At 34.1% G+C, this 14,308-nt stretch overlaps 1 protein-coding gene and 1 long non-coding RNA gene across 9 annotated transcripts in view; one reads left to right on the plus strand and one right to left on the minus strand.

Annotated features, from left to right (window-relative positions):
* The first annotated feature begins 2,135 nt into the window (after window positions 1-2,135).
* Window positions 2,136-14,308, plus strand: part of wu:fb13g09 — a 79,237-nt gene continuing 67,064 nt past the window's right edge. For 3 of the 8 annotated variants that reach the window (XR_015507393.1, XM_087281416.1, XM_087281419.1), the window contains exons 1-3: window positions 7,259-7,519; window positions 9,909-10,086; window positions 12,924-13,079. Coding sequence is in view for 7 of the 8 variants with exons in the window: in XM_087281416.1 (XP_087137542.1) it covers window positions 9,917-10,086; window positions 12,924-13,079 (326 nt within the window). In the remaining variant the exon portion in view is untranslated. Of the gene's footprint in view, window positions 2,477-7,258; window positions 7,520-9,644; window positions 9,787-9,908; window positions 10,087-12,923; window positions 13,080-14,308 lie in introns of those variants that run through there. The other 5 variants (XM_087281417.1, XM_087281420.1, XM_087281422.1 and 2 more) reach the window with 4 other exon arrangements.
* LOC147833957 (uncharacterized) lies at window positions 4,929-7,157 on the minus strand. Its single transcript, XR_015507478.1, has 2 exons — window positions 6,053-7,157; window positions 4,929-5,617 (listed from the first exon to the last, which is right to left on the minus strand). It is a non-coding gene; the product is annotated as an uncharacterized LOC147833957 (long non-coding RNA).

Raw genomic sequence — 14,308 nt, forward strand, 5'->3', positions numbered from 1 at the left:
CAACATGCATATATTCATACATTATGTTTGAGAAATGTGATGCACTTCCATCAATTTACCTTATTTGTCTGTCATCTGTTTCTCCATACATGTGTCTAACCAGGAAGTCAAGTCTATGGTATAGCCAGCATGCGTCAGGAAGGCGAATGGAAATTGATAGGGAGCTTTAGATGCACTTCATTGATTGCCTGCGTTCAGCAGATTTCCCAGCTCAGGAAAATGAAACCATCTAAGTGATTTCAGGAGTGTTAATGTATGACTCTCGGCAGACTAACAGACAGCAGTGGACAAGCTCCATAACTACATTAAGGTGAGTGAGTGATCCTAAATATGCCACTCATTTTAGCCAAAGAGGTGCAGAAGCAAACAACCTTCTCAATGTTGTAGCAAGGTGAATAAAAATACATGTCAGGATCATTTATCATGCCAAAATAGTTTTTTCTGCACTGTTGCAGAAAAAAGTTCATTATCTGATACTACACCATGATAATGCAACATAATCACACAAGTAACTGGAACTTTTTGATTTAGTTTTTAACTTTTCAATTCTAATGAATTTGTGTGATCTCATTGTGCATCAATTATGCAATACATCTAGTCAGGCATATTTAGAACAAGAGTCATAATAAAGATTAAAGACTTTAGTTCATACAACAGCCACAAAATGATTATTTCACATTTTATACTTCCTTTATACTCCTTCAAATCACCAGACTTCACTCTTTTCTCAGCAAGATGTTTATTAATTATGTAAGATGTATGATCACTTATTCTTTTATATATTTTAATATGTATATGCCATATCAAGAATTAATTGTCAGTTTAAATCTTTATAAGAAGTTTAAAGGGTAACACTTAAGATTAATGGTCTGTTTTTAAAAGTAACTAATAGGTAATTTTACATTAAACTGTACAATGTGGAAAATTAGTATTGAATACGTCACCATTTTCTCTGAAAACATATTTCTGGTAACTACCAAAGAAATCTATTCAAAGAAAAGTAAACTAATTACAAATTAAGTTATGTGTAATAAAATGAACTGACACATGGAAAAAGCATTGAACGTGTGAAGAAAGGAAGGTGTAGAAAGGCAGTGAAAGCTCAGACAGCAGCTGAAGTCTCTAGTTATTTAGCAACCCTCTGCTGAAATGTCCACTCTGGTTTAATCTTCATCATCCTGGTAATGTAGATGTTAGACTGGAACAAGGGATGTTAATTTACGATGAGGAAGCTTCAAGTAGTATGGCCTGGCCAATCACCTGACTTGAATCCAATTGAAAATACAAAGTAATAATCAGATCTGACAGACGAGACCCATGTGCCATCAAGATTTTTACACTCTGTTGAAGTCTGTTTAAAAAATCACACCTGAGCAATGCATGTGACTTTATTCTCCATACGAGACGCGTCTATAAGCTGCCATCACCACAAAGCCGTAAAGTATTAAATATATTTCTGTAGTTCAGTTCTTTCTACTTGTGTCATTCATTCATTCATTCATTTTCTTTTCTGCTTAGTCCCTTTATTAAAAAAAGTCGTCGCCACAGCGGAATTAACCGCCAACTTATCCAGCAGGTTTTTACGCAGCGGATGCCCTTGCAGCCGCAACCCATCTCCAGGAAACATCCACACACACTCATACACTACGAAAAATTTAGCCTACCCAATTCACCTGCACCGCATGTCTTTGGACTGTGGGTTTTTACCAAAAACCCGGAGCACCAGGAGGAAACCCACGCGAACGCAGGGAGAACATGCAAACTCCACACAGAAATGCCAACTGACCCAGCCGAGACTCAAACCAGCGACCTTCTTGCTGTGAGGCAACAGCACTAACTACTGCGCCACTGCCAATCCATTGTTATTACACATAATTACTTATGTTTGTATTATTTCCGTTTGTACCAAAATCTGGTTCAATCATGTGTCATTGCTGAATTGGAGGTCTATGACAATGACTGCTTCTTTCCAACATTCATAAACAATATTGCAACAATATTCAGAAATGTAGAGACAGTCGGTATGTCTTCAGAAATGCAAACAGTAACTGCAAAAATAATATTTAGACAAACTTAAGATGAATGGAAAGTGTTTTTAAGTGATTTAAGAAGCACTCAGACTCTACAGATTCTTTACACTTGTGGTGTATTACTCCGCCCGTATAGAGAGACAAGCAGAAGAGTGAACAACCCACTACGCTTATTTTGCAGCTGTTGGACAGTATAATGCTTTTTATGCGAGAATTTATTTATTTAGATTGCAAATGCAGTTTATTTATAATGAGAGCGCCTATTTTAAAATATTTATAATTTTAGAGATTCAGTGCATCGGCGGCCATCAGCATGCAGAGCACAGAAATTGACGGTTGGCTACCACAAAATGGCGACAGAAACCAAATAATAAGTCCTTAGGGGGTAAAAACTGCGTTTTCTTTTCGTATTTCAAACTGCAGCTGATCAAATCATTACAGAAAAGGTAAGTGACATTTTAAGTCGACCTCTCTCTTTTTTAGTTTGTAGTGCTGTATTTATACCATAGTCTGCTAGTTTTTGCTTTGCTTTGGCTTTTTAAGGTTAATTATTTTGATCAGGCATGGGCAGTATTTATGATACATGTATTTCAAATATGCATTTCATATACAAAATAGTATTTTGTAATGTATATTTGATAGGATTAATGAAAATGAGGTAATATTTTGTATCAAAATACTTTACTATCTAGTATATTTTAGCTTCAAAATACTGTAAATACTTTGAAAGAAGTCTACTGTACACAATGACACCTTGAAAATGAGGCCACTGATTGGTGCTTTCTCAGTTATTTGCTTAAGATTGAGATCTGAACAGAAAAAGATATTTATTTCAAGAAGGTGGTCGATGATTGTTGTATAGAAATTATGTTTAAAAAAGTAACAGACAACTGATGAGGGTATAATCAATAGCAAGTCAACAATCATTGAAAATAGCTACTGAGCAATGCTAAGACCAGAAATATATAATGGCTTTATTGTACAATTTAGCATCTTTGCTTAAAAAATGAAATAAAATATCAGTCCTGAAAAACAAGATGAGAACATCATCTCTTCAGAACATTGTCAATGCAGGTGGAAATGCAAAGGAACTTTAGAAATATAAAACACCTAAATATGGTGTTTTACCAGTGCAGATATACAGCTATATTACACTGCTACTCGTGTGATATTGCCCATATATAGCATTTTTTATTCCACAAATGCAAAATGTAGATCGATTTCATCACTGTGCTAATTTTATTTTACGAGTTTATTATTAGTTAAATGTAAAAAAAAATATTCAAACATATTTTACACAGCACTTTATTCTTACGTATTTATATTGTGTTCAGTGTTTATAATTTAAAAAACCTAATCACTGTAGTTCTTTTATGTTGTTTTTACAGTAGTTCTTGCCGGGTAACATAGTGGTTATTCATACGATCACTTTGCAAATAACTTTCATTGAAGAGAAAAAAGTTTTTTTTTAACAATGCTGCTAAATCAAACATTAATTTGCCTTAAAACTCAAGATCACACTACATAAACGCAACATATGCAGTATTTCAGATCAGATTAATTACGTATCACAACCAAACATGGCAAGGCCTGAGTAGGTGGCCTAACCAAGAGTACATCTGAAACCACCACTACTTTTACAGCGCTTTGTGCACTGAACTGTGACTTTCAGACCTGCTCAGCTCTTTCAGACCCACGGCTCTTTTCTGACACAGTCAGTTGAGTTCATGAATCTCTCTGCAATGAGCTGATGATTTAAATCTTGTGGGTTAAATAGAAAAGTGAACTACAAAATGTGCAGTGCTGTGATTCCCCAGTGCAGGACCAGCATTAAAAATGCACTGCTTTAGGCAATTCTTATTTAAGGAGTGTAATATATGCCAACAGAGGTCACTACAGCACAGGTCTGCAGCTCAGCATTTCATCATGAAACTAAATGACACCTGAAAAAGTTCTCAGGCACACACTTGTGTGGTTTTAACGTGTGCTCATATGTTGCTTTGTTATAGTACAAAGGTACAGTAGGCATATCTGCAATTAATTTGAGCACACAAAATTCAAAAACATACATCACTAATATTTTGGTTTGATTAAAACCTGACGCAAACGCTCTGTTAGTGTTTATTTCAAAAAGTGTGAATGACAAAAAAGCAGATCAAGACACACAAAATGAGTCTCTGCCCATATCCCAATGAAGGCTGGTGTAGTTTGACTGAAATTTGAATAAAACGCATCTCACAATATGCGAGTCATGATGACCATAAAAAAGACAGAATTCCAAACCATATCTGTTTTATCCGTTTGTAGTCAGTGTTGCCTATTCAGTTCAATAAAGGTATCAGAAAAATGTCTCTATAAAGCAGTATATGCAACACTGGAAAAAAAGGATGTCTGCAAAATTGTAGCAAACAATTTGCATGAGTTGAATTTAATCAAACACATTGGGTTTAGTAATGTTCAACAATTTGTTTGTTTAAATTTTGACCAAATAAATAGTTTACAAACACTTAACTTAAAAAAAAAGTTAATTCAAGGAATCATCTTTGAATGATTTTTTTTCAGTGAATGAAGTGATCTTGACAGAGGATCACTCGATGACGATCACTTAATGAAGAAAGCAACTCCTGATGCTGCTTTAATTGTTTTATACCTGTTAAAGTGCACCTATTATGGGTTTTCAAAACAGAGCTGTAACACGTATGTACATAGGATTGACAGCTAGTGGTTGAACTAGATAATGCAGTCCGCATTTCAAACACTTGAGTGGTTTTTTTCACCCGGCCCCTCCTCTATCTCGCACACACAGGTTACCAGATTGATGACACCAACAGAAGTGAATGTGCCTGACTATCAAGTTTACACTGTGTCCTAATTACATTTGACGACATGCAATTAAAGTACGATTTCCATGGTAAAATGAGTTTATTGTCCTAACCATCAATGACAGCAATAACTGTTTCTATCGTTCTATCGTTACAATAACTGTAAGTTTCTATCGTAGAAACGTTGTTTTTCAGCAACATAACAGCTTAACAACGGCAAACTGTTGTACTGAAGTACTGAAAAATCATACTTGAGTAAAAGTAGAATAAAAGTATCTGTTATAAAAATATTACTCAATAGATGAGTAAAAAGTAGCACTTTTAAAAGTACTCAAGAATTGCGAGTAGTGAGTATTACACAGTAAAAAGTTTGCATGCAGTTTGTGCAGGGATGTGAATCCTTGATTCATTCATTTGGTCCTTCCTTCCTTCAGTAGTTTGTTCCGTCCTTCCTTCATTCATTCGGTCCTTCCTTTTATTCCTTGTTCAGCCCTTCCTTCATTCTGTCCTTCTTTTCCTTCTTCATTCGATCCATTTATTGATTTTGTAAGGCTGTTTGGTGATTTCAGTCATCACACAGTCAATATCCTTCATCTTCTCATTAGTGACATGCCGTCTATGTCTCTAGGTCATTCCGTGTAAAGATTTTGGCAATCTTCTTGAACATTTTAATGCTTTAAAAATGTTTTTATAAAGCATATATAAACCATTTATAAAGCATCCATGTCTTGAGGTTGTTCAGTATGATGTGATTTACTTTCTATGCTGTTTGATTGAACAGAACAGAATTTTTTTTAATTTAACCAATCACCATAGACAAGAAATAAATAAAGGAGTGGAGTAAAAGTACAGATACTGCACTAAAAATGTACTCAAAGTGAAATACAATTACACAATTAAAAAACTAATTAGTAAATAACAATTCCTGAGAAAAACTACTCATTTACAGTAATTTAAGTATTTGTAAATTGTTATTTTACACCACAGAAAGTAACTGGCATACAAAGTTTAAATGAAGTTACAACTGTGACTTTCAGCATGTACTTTTAATGTTAAAGAGGTTTAATGTGTTTTAATTACACTATAAATGATTAGGGTAATAAAGTAAACAAATATGCATATTATAATACTATTATGACTACAAGACAGACTCTTATTAAAGTGACTTGCATGCATATCAATCTGTTGTTGGGGACTCACTTTCCTTCAGCGTATTCTCTGCTTTATCTATGGTGGCCTGCAATGAACCGCCAATTATACTCTGGCTTATGTTTTAGAAGCAGATGCCCTTCCAGCCGCAACACATTATCACAGAGAGTCAACCGTTTGTGAAACAAAAACGACAATGTGAACAAAAAGTAAATTAAACTTTTTTGTAAATTCAAACATTCATGAGTGGTGATGACAAAAAGAAAAAAATCTGTAAATTGTCCTCTCTTTATACATTATGCTGCGTCATATTTGTTTATTTTTGAGTTGTGCATGGACATAAATAATTATTTTATTTAAAAGAAAATAAATAAATAAAGGTTGTGTTATATACACACCCATGGCTCTTTTGCTCTCAACGCATTTGATAAAAAAAAAAAAATATCTGAAATGGCTCTTTGTTGAAAAAAGGTTCCTGACCTCTACTTTAAGGCATGCTGTATATGTAATATATAGTCTTTGGTTTTATTCAATTATCATTTCTACTTTGAAAAGAAAAGAAAAACATTATTATTTTACTGATGGACAATCTGTTCCTAATTTGCATAACGTTACTTCGTCCACCACTTTACTCCACAGAGCTATGTTATGGTGAAAATGAACAACATGCTGCCAGTTGTAGATTCTCAACTGCATAACACCGCAGCACAAGGTCATGCCGACCTAAAGGAAGAATTAGTAAACACGTCTAAAGATAGAGACAGAATCATTCGAGAGCTCAGCTAACATTACTGTATCCATGGCTACTCGGTGCTGAAAAGCAAAACATAAACGTTATTGTACTGTGAGTTTACGGAAAGATACTAGGAATGCACCAGTGCTCGTTTATAAGCGGAAATAGTGAAGGTCTTACAGTCTTATCAGCGTTACATAACATTTTCAGGAACACCACTTCACAAGAACCATGATCATTTCGTCACATCGCGGACATATATTATTTAGAAGACATTAGTTCTGCAATGAATGAGCATTTTTCACCCGCTTGTTGTTGTTGTTTCATATGCAGTAACGCTCTTCGTTTGACCCCACCAGCCTAAATTAGTCTGGTAATCTGTCTGTGTGCTGCAGCAAAGATCATCACCACGTGCTCTTTCCTGCTACTTCGTGTCCGGTTACCTTAGCGACGACAAAGCAAATCCGTGATTGGCTGCTCGGGCGTGACGTGAAATACTTTTAGGGAATTCCGTCAGCTGTACTGGGGCACGTTTCAAAACGTCGCTCCGGGTTGAGCGCTGTGTTAAAACTCTCCGCTGCACTCCTTTTAAAGGCCTTTTTTTTAACTCGTTGAAACTTTTATACCGGATAAGTGTTCATGCTGTTTGAGTTACTTTACCAGGAGAAGATGTGTCATGTGCAGCAGACGACCCAGAGAGCGGTGGCTTTCTGAATAAATCATTAATAACCATTCCGAAGCTGAAAGGAAAGTGGGTGAAAATCCCGACGTTTTCTGGTTGATATGTAAGTGACCTTCTTCACACTTCAAAGGTTTGAAAAACTTTCAGAGATTCAGAGTTGATTTTGCTCAGCAATGCTTTGACTTGTAGAAAGTCAATGTTCATGATCGTCATTTAATGACAACATATTTGTTAAAAGTAAATGTTGCTTTAATAATTCAGAAGTGTCCCATATGAGGGTCCCATTGGGGGCTGGTCCAGTAATGGCAGAGAACAAACAGTTCTCACTGCCTGGAGTGAGAACAGCCAGACACAGAGAGAGAAAACAAAGATGGGGAAAGTAGCAGGTGTAATGTAGACTACAGATCAACTACTGACATTACTATCATAAACAAGTTTCTAGGTAAACTTTATCAAGATTAAAGGCACAGTTCTCCCGGAAAAGACAATTATGCTTTTATTTACTCATCCTTTACTTGTTTACTTGTTCCACAAGTTTCAAACCTGTTTGAGTTTCATTCTCTCTTTAAACGTAAGAACTTAGTTCACCCAAAATAAAAAATGTTGTCATAATTTGCTAATGTTCCTTTAAACACAAATGTATTTTAAAAACTCTGTCATTTTTTTCTTACTTTGACAGTGTTGCCAACAATTTAAAATATCTCATTTTGTGTTTGACAAAGTAAAAAAAGAAGGAAAAACCATATTTGGATTCACTTGACAGTGAATACATTTTGAGTAAATATCTAAATTTACTCATCCTTAATTAGTTTCAATCTAATTCTGGTTTCTTTCTAATGTTAAACACAATTGAATGTTAAATACAAATGAACATATTTTGAAAACTCTGTACATCTTTTCTTACTTTTAATGTCAGTGCTCCAGCATTTAAAATATCTAATTTTGTGTTCAACAAATAAAAAAGGAAAAATATGTTTGGATTTGCTTGAGAGTAAATAAGTTGTGAGTAAATATATTCACTCACTCTTAATTAGTTTCAATCTGATTTTGTTTTGTTTTTAATGTTAAACACAAATGAATATTTTTTGAAAAGTCACTTCATTTCTTCTTACTTTGAATGTCAGTGTTTCCAGCATTTAAAATGTCTTAATTTGCATTTAACAAAGCAAAAAAAGAAGGAAGGAAAAGAAGATTTGCATTTGCTTAACGGTAAATGAATAGTAAATAAACTCCTATATTTCCGTTGAACTATCCAATCAATGTCAGTTTGTTTCTGTCACACAAAAATCATGTGGATTTTGAAAAGGTGTAATATAGTGTGCAGGGCTACACGATATCAGAAAAATCTCTTTTTTTCTGTGATTTTGTATATTAATACAATTTCCCCAGATGGCTTGAATAGCTGTATTATAACAATATATTGATTCTGTAGGAAAGTAAACTATGCATAAAATAGAATAAACAAATTGCAATCATAGATAAATACATTAGAGCAAAGATAAAAGTGAAATAAACAGTGCTTTAAGAATTTCTGTGGAGTCTAACAGTATTTGGGTACAGACATTAAATAATAAAATCTAAAATAGTCTTACTTTATAAATAATTAAATACAATTAATCTTTGTTAAACATCCAAACGTTATAATTAAATAACGTCTTGTGCCTGAATGCTTTAAATGCTTTTGAGATGATAACAGTCAGCCTTGAAAACACATGCAAATGACAAACTTTCACTCTATTATGGTTAATATCGGCAGTGACTTCACAATTCGCATATGTTCTGAACTGTGGCTCCTGGTCAACTATAATCCAGATTATTGCCCATCCTGCAGTGTACTATTGCGGATGTGCACATTGCGATAACAACGGTGAAACGATATATTGTGCATGCAGAGCCAGACTATAATACTCTAAAAACAGTTATCATTTATAAGCCTGCAACTGCACTGAACATCAAGATCATTTTAGGTTGCAGCAACATAATAAATGACGACAAAACTCATTCCCTTATCCCTTTTTTTTCAAATGTCAAAATGTCCCTGTTATCATTGTTTACATCCATAATGTTCAGTTCCATTATCTAACACGGATTCTTTCTTGTATGCAGTGTAAATAATGAAACTATGTGGCTATCTTTTATTATCTGGCAGCCACTATAGTGACGTACACCAAGCAGATACAGAGAGTCACAGTGCTGCTGGATTTACCTTATCGTGTCTTATGCCACAGATGGATCAGTGACAGGGTCAACACACACGGCAAGCTCGAATATCCTCCGTCTCAGTATCCACAAGTCCTTGAGGCCTCCCACAGGCGTCTTTAAATAGATAAGCACTTTAAATTTGTAGCCAAGGCTGTAACGTGGAGGAAGGTACGAGTCACCAAAGTTAGACACACACTGATATTAGTCAGCACGTTGTGAGCATGGTTGGGAGCTTATCCCAAGAGTCTGGAAGTACTTTGAAGTGTTTTCTGCTTGTGTTTTACTTTTAGAGTTAGGTATGTTCCCAGATGCATTGGAGGCTGTAGGACAGGTGGAGGGTTTGACCCTGTCCCCACAACTGACCCCTTCAGACCCTGAAGATGAAGTGGAATTGGCCATTGAAACGAAAAGGCGAGGCAGATATCGCCAGAGTTTACAGATATTGAAGCCCTTCAGGATCACGCACAAGTAAGTTCTTCTTGTTATAGTTGCTATAACTGTATTTTTGTGGGTATATAACAAAACAAATAAGACCCTGGAATAGAGCTGTAGGATATTGGAAAAATCTAAGATTGTAATTTTTTTATTTTGCTGCAAAATAAATATATCGATAAGAATATAATTTCACCAGATGATTTGAATAGCTCTATTTGGAAAGATTTGATTAATTTAGATTAAACGTGGGATGATCAAGTCCATGTGCATTACGTATAACAAATTATTAGCATATATAAATAAGACAGAGCAAAAATAAAAATTAAATAAACACTGATTTATGATTTTCTGTGAGGTGTAACAGTATTCAAGTACACAAATTTAGCAGTCAAACATAAAAAAAACATGGCCATCATTGTATAAATAATTAATAAAAATAAAATTTAATAATATCTTTTTCAGTTAATCTTCAATAAATAATCTAATCCTGCAATGTGACTAACGTGAATACTCACATTGCAAAACTGATTCTCAAACGATGTATATTTTCAGTCCTACCCTGGAACACAAAATCTTATTTTGCAAAAAAATTTTATTGTAAGGGTCAAAATTACTGATTTTTCTTTTATTAAAAAAAAAAAAATCATTAGAATATTAATTAAAGATCATGTTCCATGAAGATATTTTGTGAATGTCAATGTATTAAAACGTAATTTTTGTATAGTAATAACAATGATTCAATGGACATATTTAAAAGTTTTTTATTCAATATTTCGATTTCATATTGCAGATTTTCAAATAAGTGTATCTCTAAGAAAGGGCATCCGCTGCGTAAAATAAATGCTGGATGAGTTAACAGTTCATTCCGCTGTGGCAACCCCAGATTTAAAAAAAAGGGACTAAGCCGAAAATAAAATTTATAAGTGATTTGAATTACTCTATTTGAAAAAAAATCATTAATTTAGATAAAGTCTGGGATGATCAAGTCTATGTGCAAAAAATTTAATAAATTATTAGCATATATAAATACAGGAGAGCAAAAGTAAAAATTTAATAATCACTGCTTTGGTTTACTTGGGAGTGTAACAGTATTCAAGTACAGAAATTTAACAGTCAAACATAAAAAACATGACCATCATTGTATAATTTATCATCATCTTTATCATTTAATCTTCAATAAATAATATAATCCTGCGATGTGACTACTGTGAATACTCACATTGCGAAATCAATGCTCAAACGATTTTGTTCAGCCCTACCCTGGAGCACAAAATCATTCTTATGTTGCACAAGTAATTTTTTATTTCAAGGGTCAAAATTACAGATTTTTCTTTGATGAATTATGGAATTATTCTGAAATTATGGATATGGAATTATTCTTTTGATGATCATGTTCCATGAAAACATTTTGTAAATGTCAATTAAAACCAAATTTTTTGTATAGCAATAGAATTGATTGGAACATAATTTTGGACATATTTAAAGGCATAAAGCATTTTGTTTTTCAATATTTTGATTTCAGATTCCAGATATACATGTATGTATGTATTTAGCTTTCATCTTAAGTATAAAACTCAGTTCTTCTGACTGGTTTTATGGTGCAATGTCACAAATCAGAGTTAAGAAATGTGTTTGTTGTAGGGTATGTGTGTATTTTAGGGATTGTGACTTTATTTTAGTTTTCAACTTCACTCCTTCATTAATGGCTCTGCAGTGTGACAAATTAATTACTTTCGTGTCTAAATATTCCATGCAGTCCCTTAATTAATTTGAGCTCATAAACTCTGCATGTATAATAATTACAGAGGAATTAGCGAATGCTGTTTAAAATAGTTCTTGCTAAAGTACAGCATGCCACACTGCAGGACAAGGTATTAATTTACTTTGACACGTTGTTTTCAACAGCTAGACTCCCTTATGCTGGATCCACAACAAAGCCATGAAGCTTATTTTATGATTATTAATGCTTGAAATGTGGAAACATCACTCTGCTTGACTTTATATATGAATATGGAGGTTGTTTCAAATCGTTGTTACAAAAAATGACTAGATCAAAGGCGAGAATTTAAATGATTTAAATGTCTTTTTAAAAATAAAACTAATACATGTTTTATCATCGTTCAGCATATCAGATATATTTATGTAAAAACTGGCCTGCACTGTAACATAGTGATTCACTGTAGTAAATTTATTATGTTTGCAATGATTAAATGTTATCATAACAGAAAAATGACAGGCTTTTGTATAGCTCATTATAAGACCTACCCAGACAATATATTACTTTAAACTATTAAAAATGTCAATAAAAGTCACTTTGATAAACTGCAGGGTTAAACTTTCAACATAAAAGTTGTTGGAGCAGATATCAAGGTCTCATTATGCAATTCCAAAGTGTAAATAAACAGAAAAATACATGTGAAACTACAAACTGTTCAATTTTACAGCGTATAGTTTATATTTATAGTTTTCCGCTGACTTCAGTGTGAATAACTGAAACTGCTAATAATATCAGGCTGAAATATTTTTGCATGAGGTGTGAAACAGGCTTGTTTGCCGTGTTGCCATTTGGACTCAAGTGAAAGTCAATGAGGCCTTGATAAGAGCGCTCTTATCCTCTCCTCACAGACGGCTCAATTTTTAACATGCTGACTGATAAAGAGCCACTGAACTTTTCACTGCTCTATAAGAGTTCTGAGAGGGACGTGCAAACTGCTGTTCAAACACAAGAGTGTGATTCATCTTCTATTTGGCCGTAGCGAGTAAAGATTTTCTCAGTCTTCCTCTCGCGTTCAAGGTCGCACTGTTCCCAGACATAACACATAGCGCCTAGATGACTGATATGAGCCAAACTGTTCCTTTCTCACCCCCAGACACCAACACCCTGTGGACAATGCAGGATTTTTCTCCTTCATGACCCTGCAATGGCTGTCCCCTCTGGCATGGAGGGCTCACAAAGATTCTTGTCTGAAAATGGAAGATGTGTGGGGTTTGTCTTGCCATGAGGCCTCAGAAACAAACTGCCAAAGGTGAGCTTCTGGCGGAAACTGTCTAATCCATTTTTGAGCTTCATTTAATGTTAAGTTGGGTTTATTTAAATGCAAGTGCCCTGGAGCCACAACCAAGTTAGGTGTCTCTCATTCTGGCCAATGCAGAAATATGAACAAACAGAACTATTAGGAAACACTTTATTTTGAAATGTTATCAGTGGCTGATATACAGTAACTTTGATATTGTGCATTTAATTCTTGTCACCACACCAGAAGTCTGTCAGTTAACTGGAAGATACGGTTGATATGGCTATTTCCTGAAAGATAGCTTATTAAACACTGAACATAAAAACTAAAGAAATGCATAAAGCTATGCAGCACTATGAATGCTGGAATTCAGGTTTTTCTGTAGTTTTCTCTTGGGTTGTGTTTGTCTGAATGCAATTGCATTGGAGCCACATCCAAGTTAGGTTTCTCTAATTCTGGGGTGCTTTTCCAGGGTATCCACGGGGTCTTAAAATGTCTTAAATTTTAAAAACAACATTTTAGGCCTTAAAAAAAGTCTTAAATTCACTTTATTTTCCAATGTCCATGTAAAGCTACCTAGCCAGGCCAACACCTGTATGCAGTATACAGTCACCAACAATACTTCTCAGTACATCCTTTACCTTAACTCTATTTACAACTCTATTTAACAATATAGTTCAACGCTATAACATATGTAAGTTCTGCATGTATTTAATATAGTTTATATATATAATATAGTTTTTAAAGCTTGTCAAAGAAAAGAGTGACTTGCCTAGAGAGTGACTCCATAAAGTAATGTACACTGCGCATACTATGTGTGATGTGTGAAGTCATGGACGCACAAGGATAACTCATCCTTTAAATGTCCATTCTTAATCATTAATAGATAAGGTCTATGAAATCGCAGGGTTATCAACAATTTCTGTATATTTTTGGCTTGGAACAGCCTTCTGTTAAAGATTTTTGTGTTCATCCCTGCTACAGCAAAAAATAAATAAAAAAATAAAAATAAATAAATAAATAAATAAACTTCATTAAAACCAAATGTATGAAGTATCGTTATCGGCACTCGGTATCGGCAGGTACAGAAATTAAAATACTTGTACTCATATCGGTTAGTAAAAAAGTGGTATCGGTTCATCCCTAGTTTCTATGGTTTGCTTGTTTTGACACATTTTTTAAGTATTATTCAAGTAATATTTTTTTTTAATAGGGCAAGTAAAGATCCTTACAGTTTAGGC

This window comes from Danio rerio, chromosome 14 (assembly GCF_052040795.2).
Source record: "Danio rerio strain M-AB ecotype USA chromosome 14, GRCz13ab, whole genome shotgun sequence".
Lineage (NCBI taxonomy): Eukaryota > Metazoa > Chordata > Actinopteri > Cypriniformes > Danionidae > Danio > Danio rerio.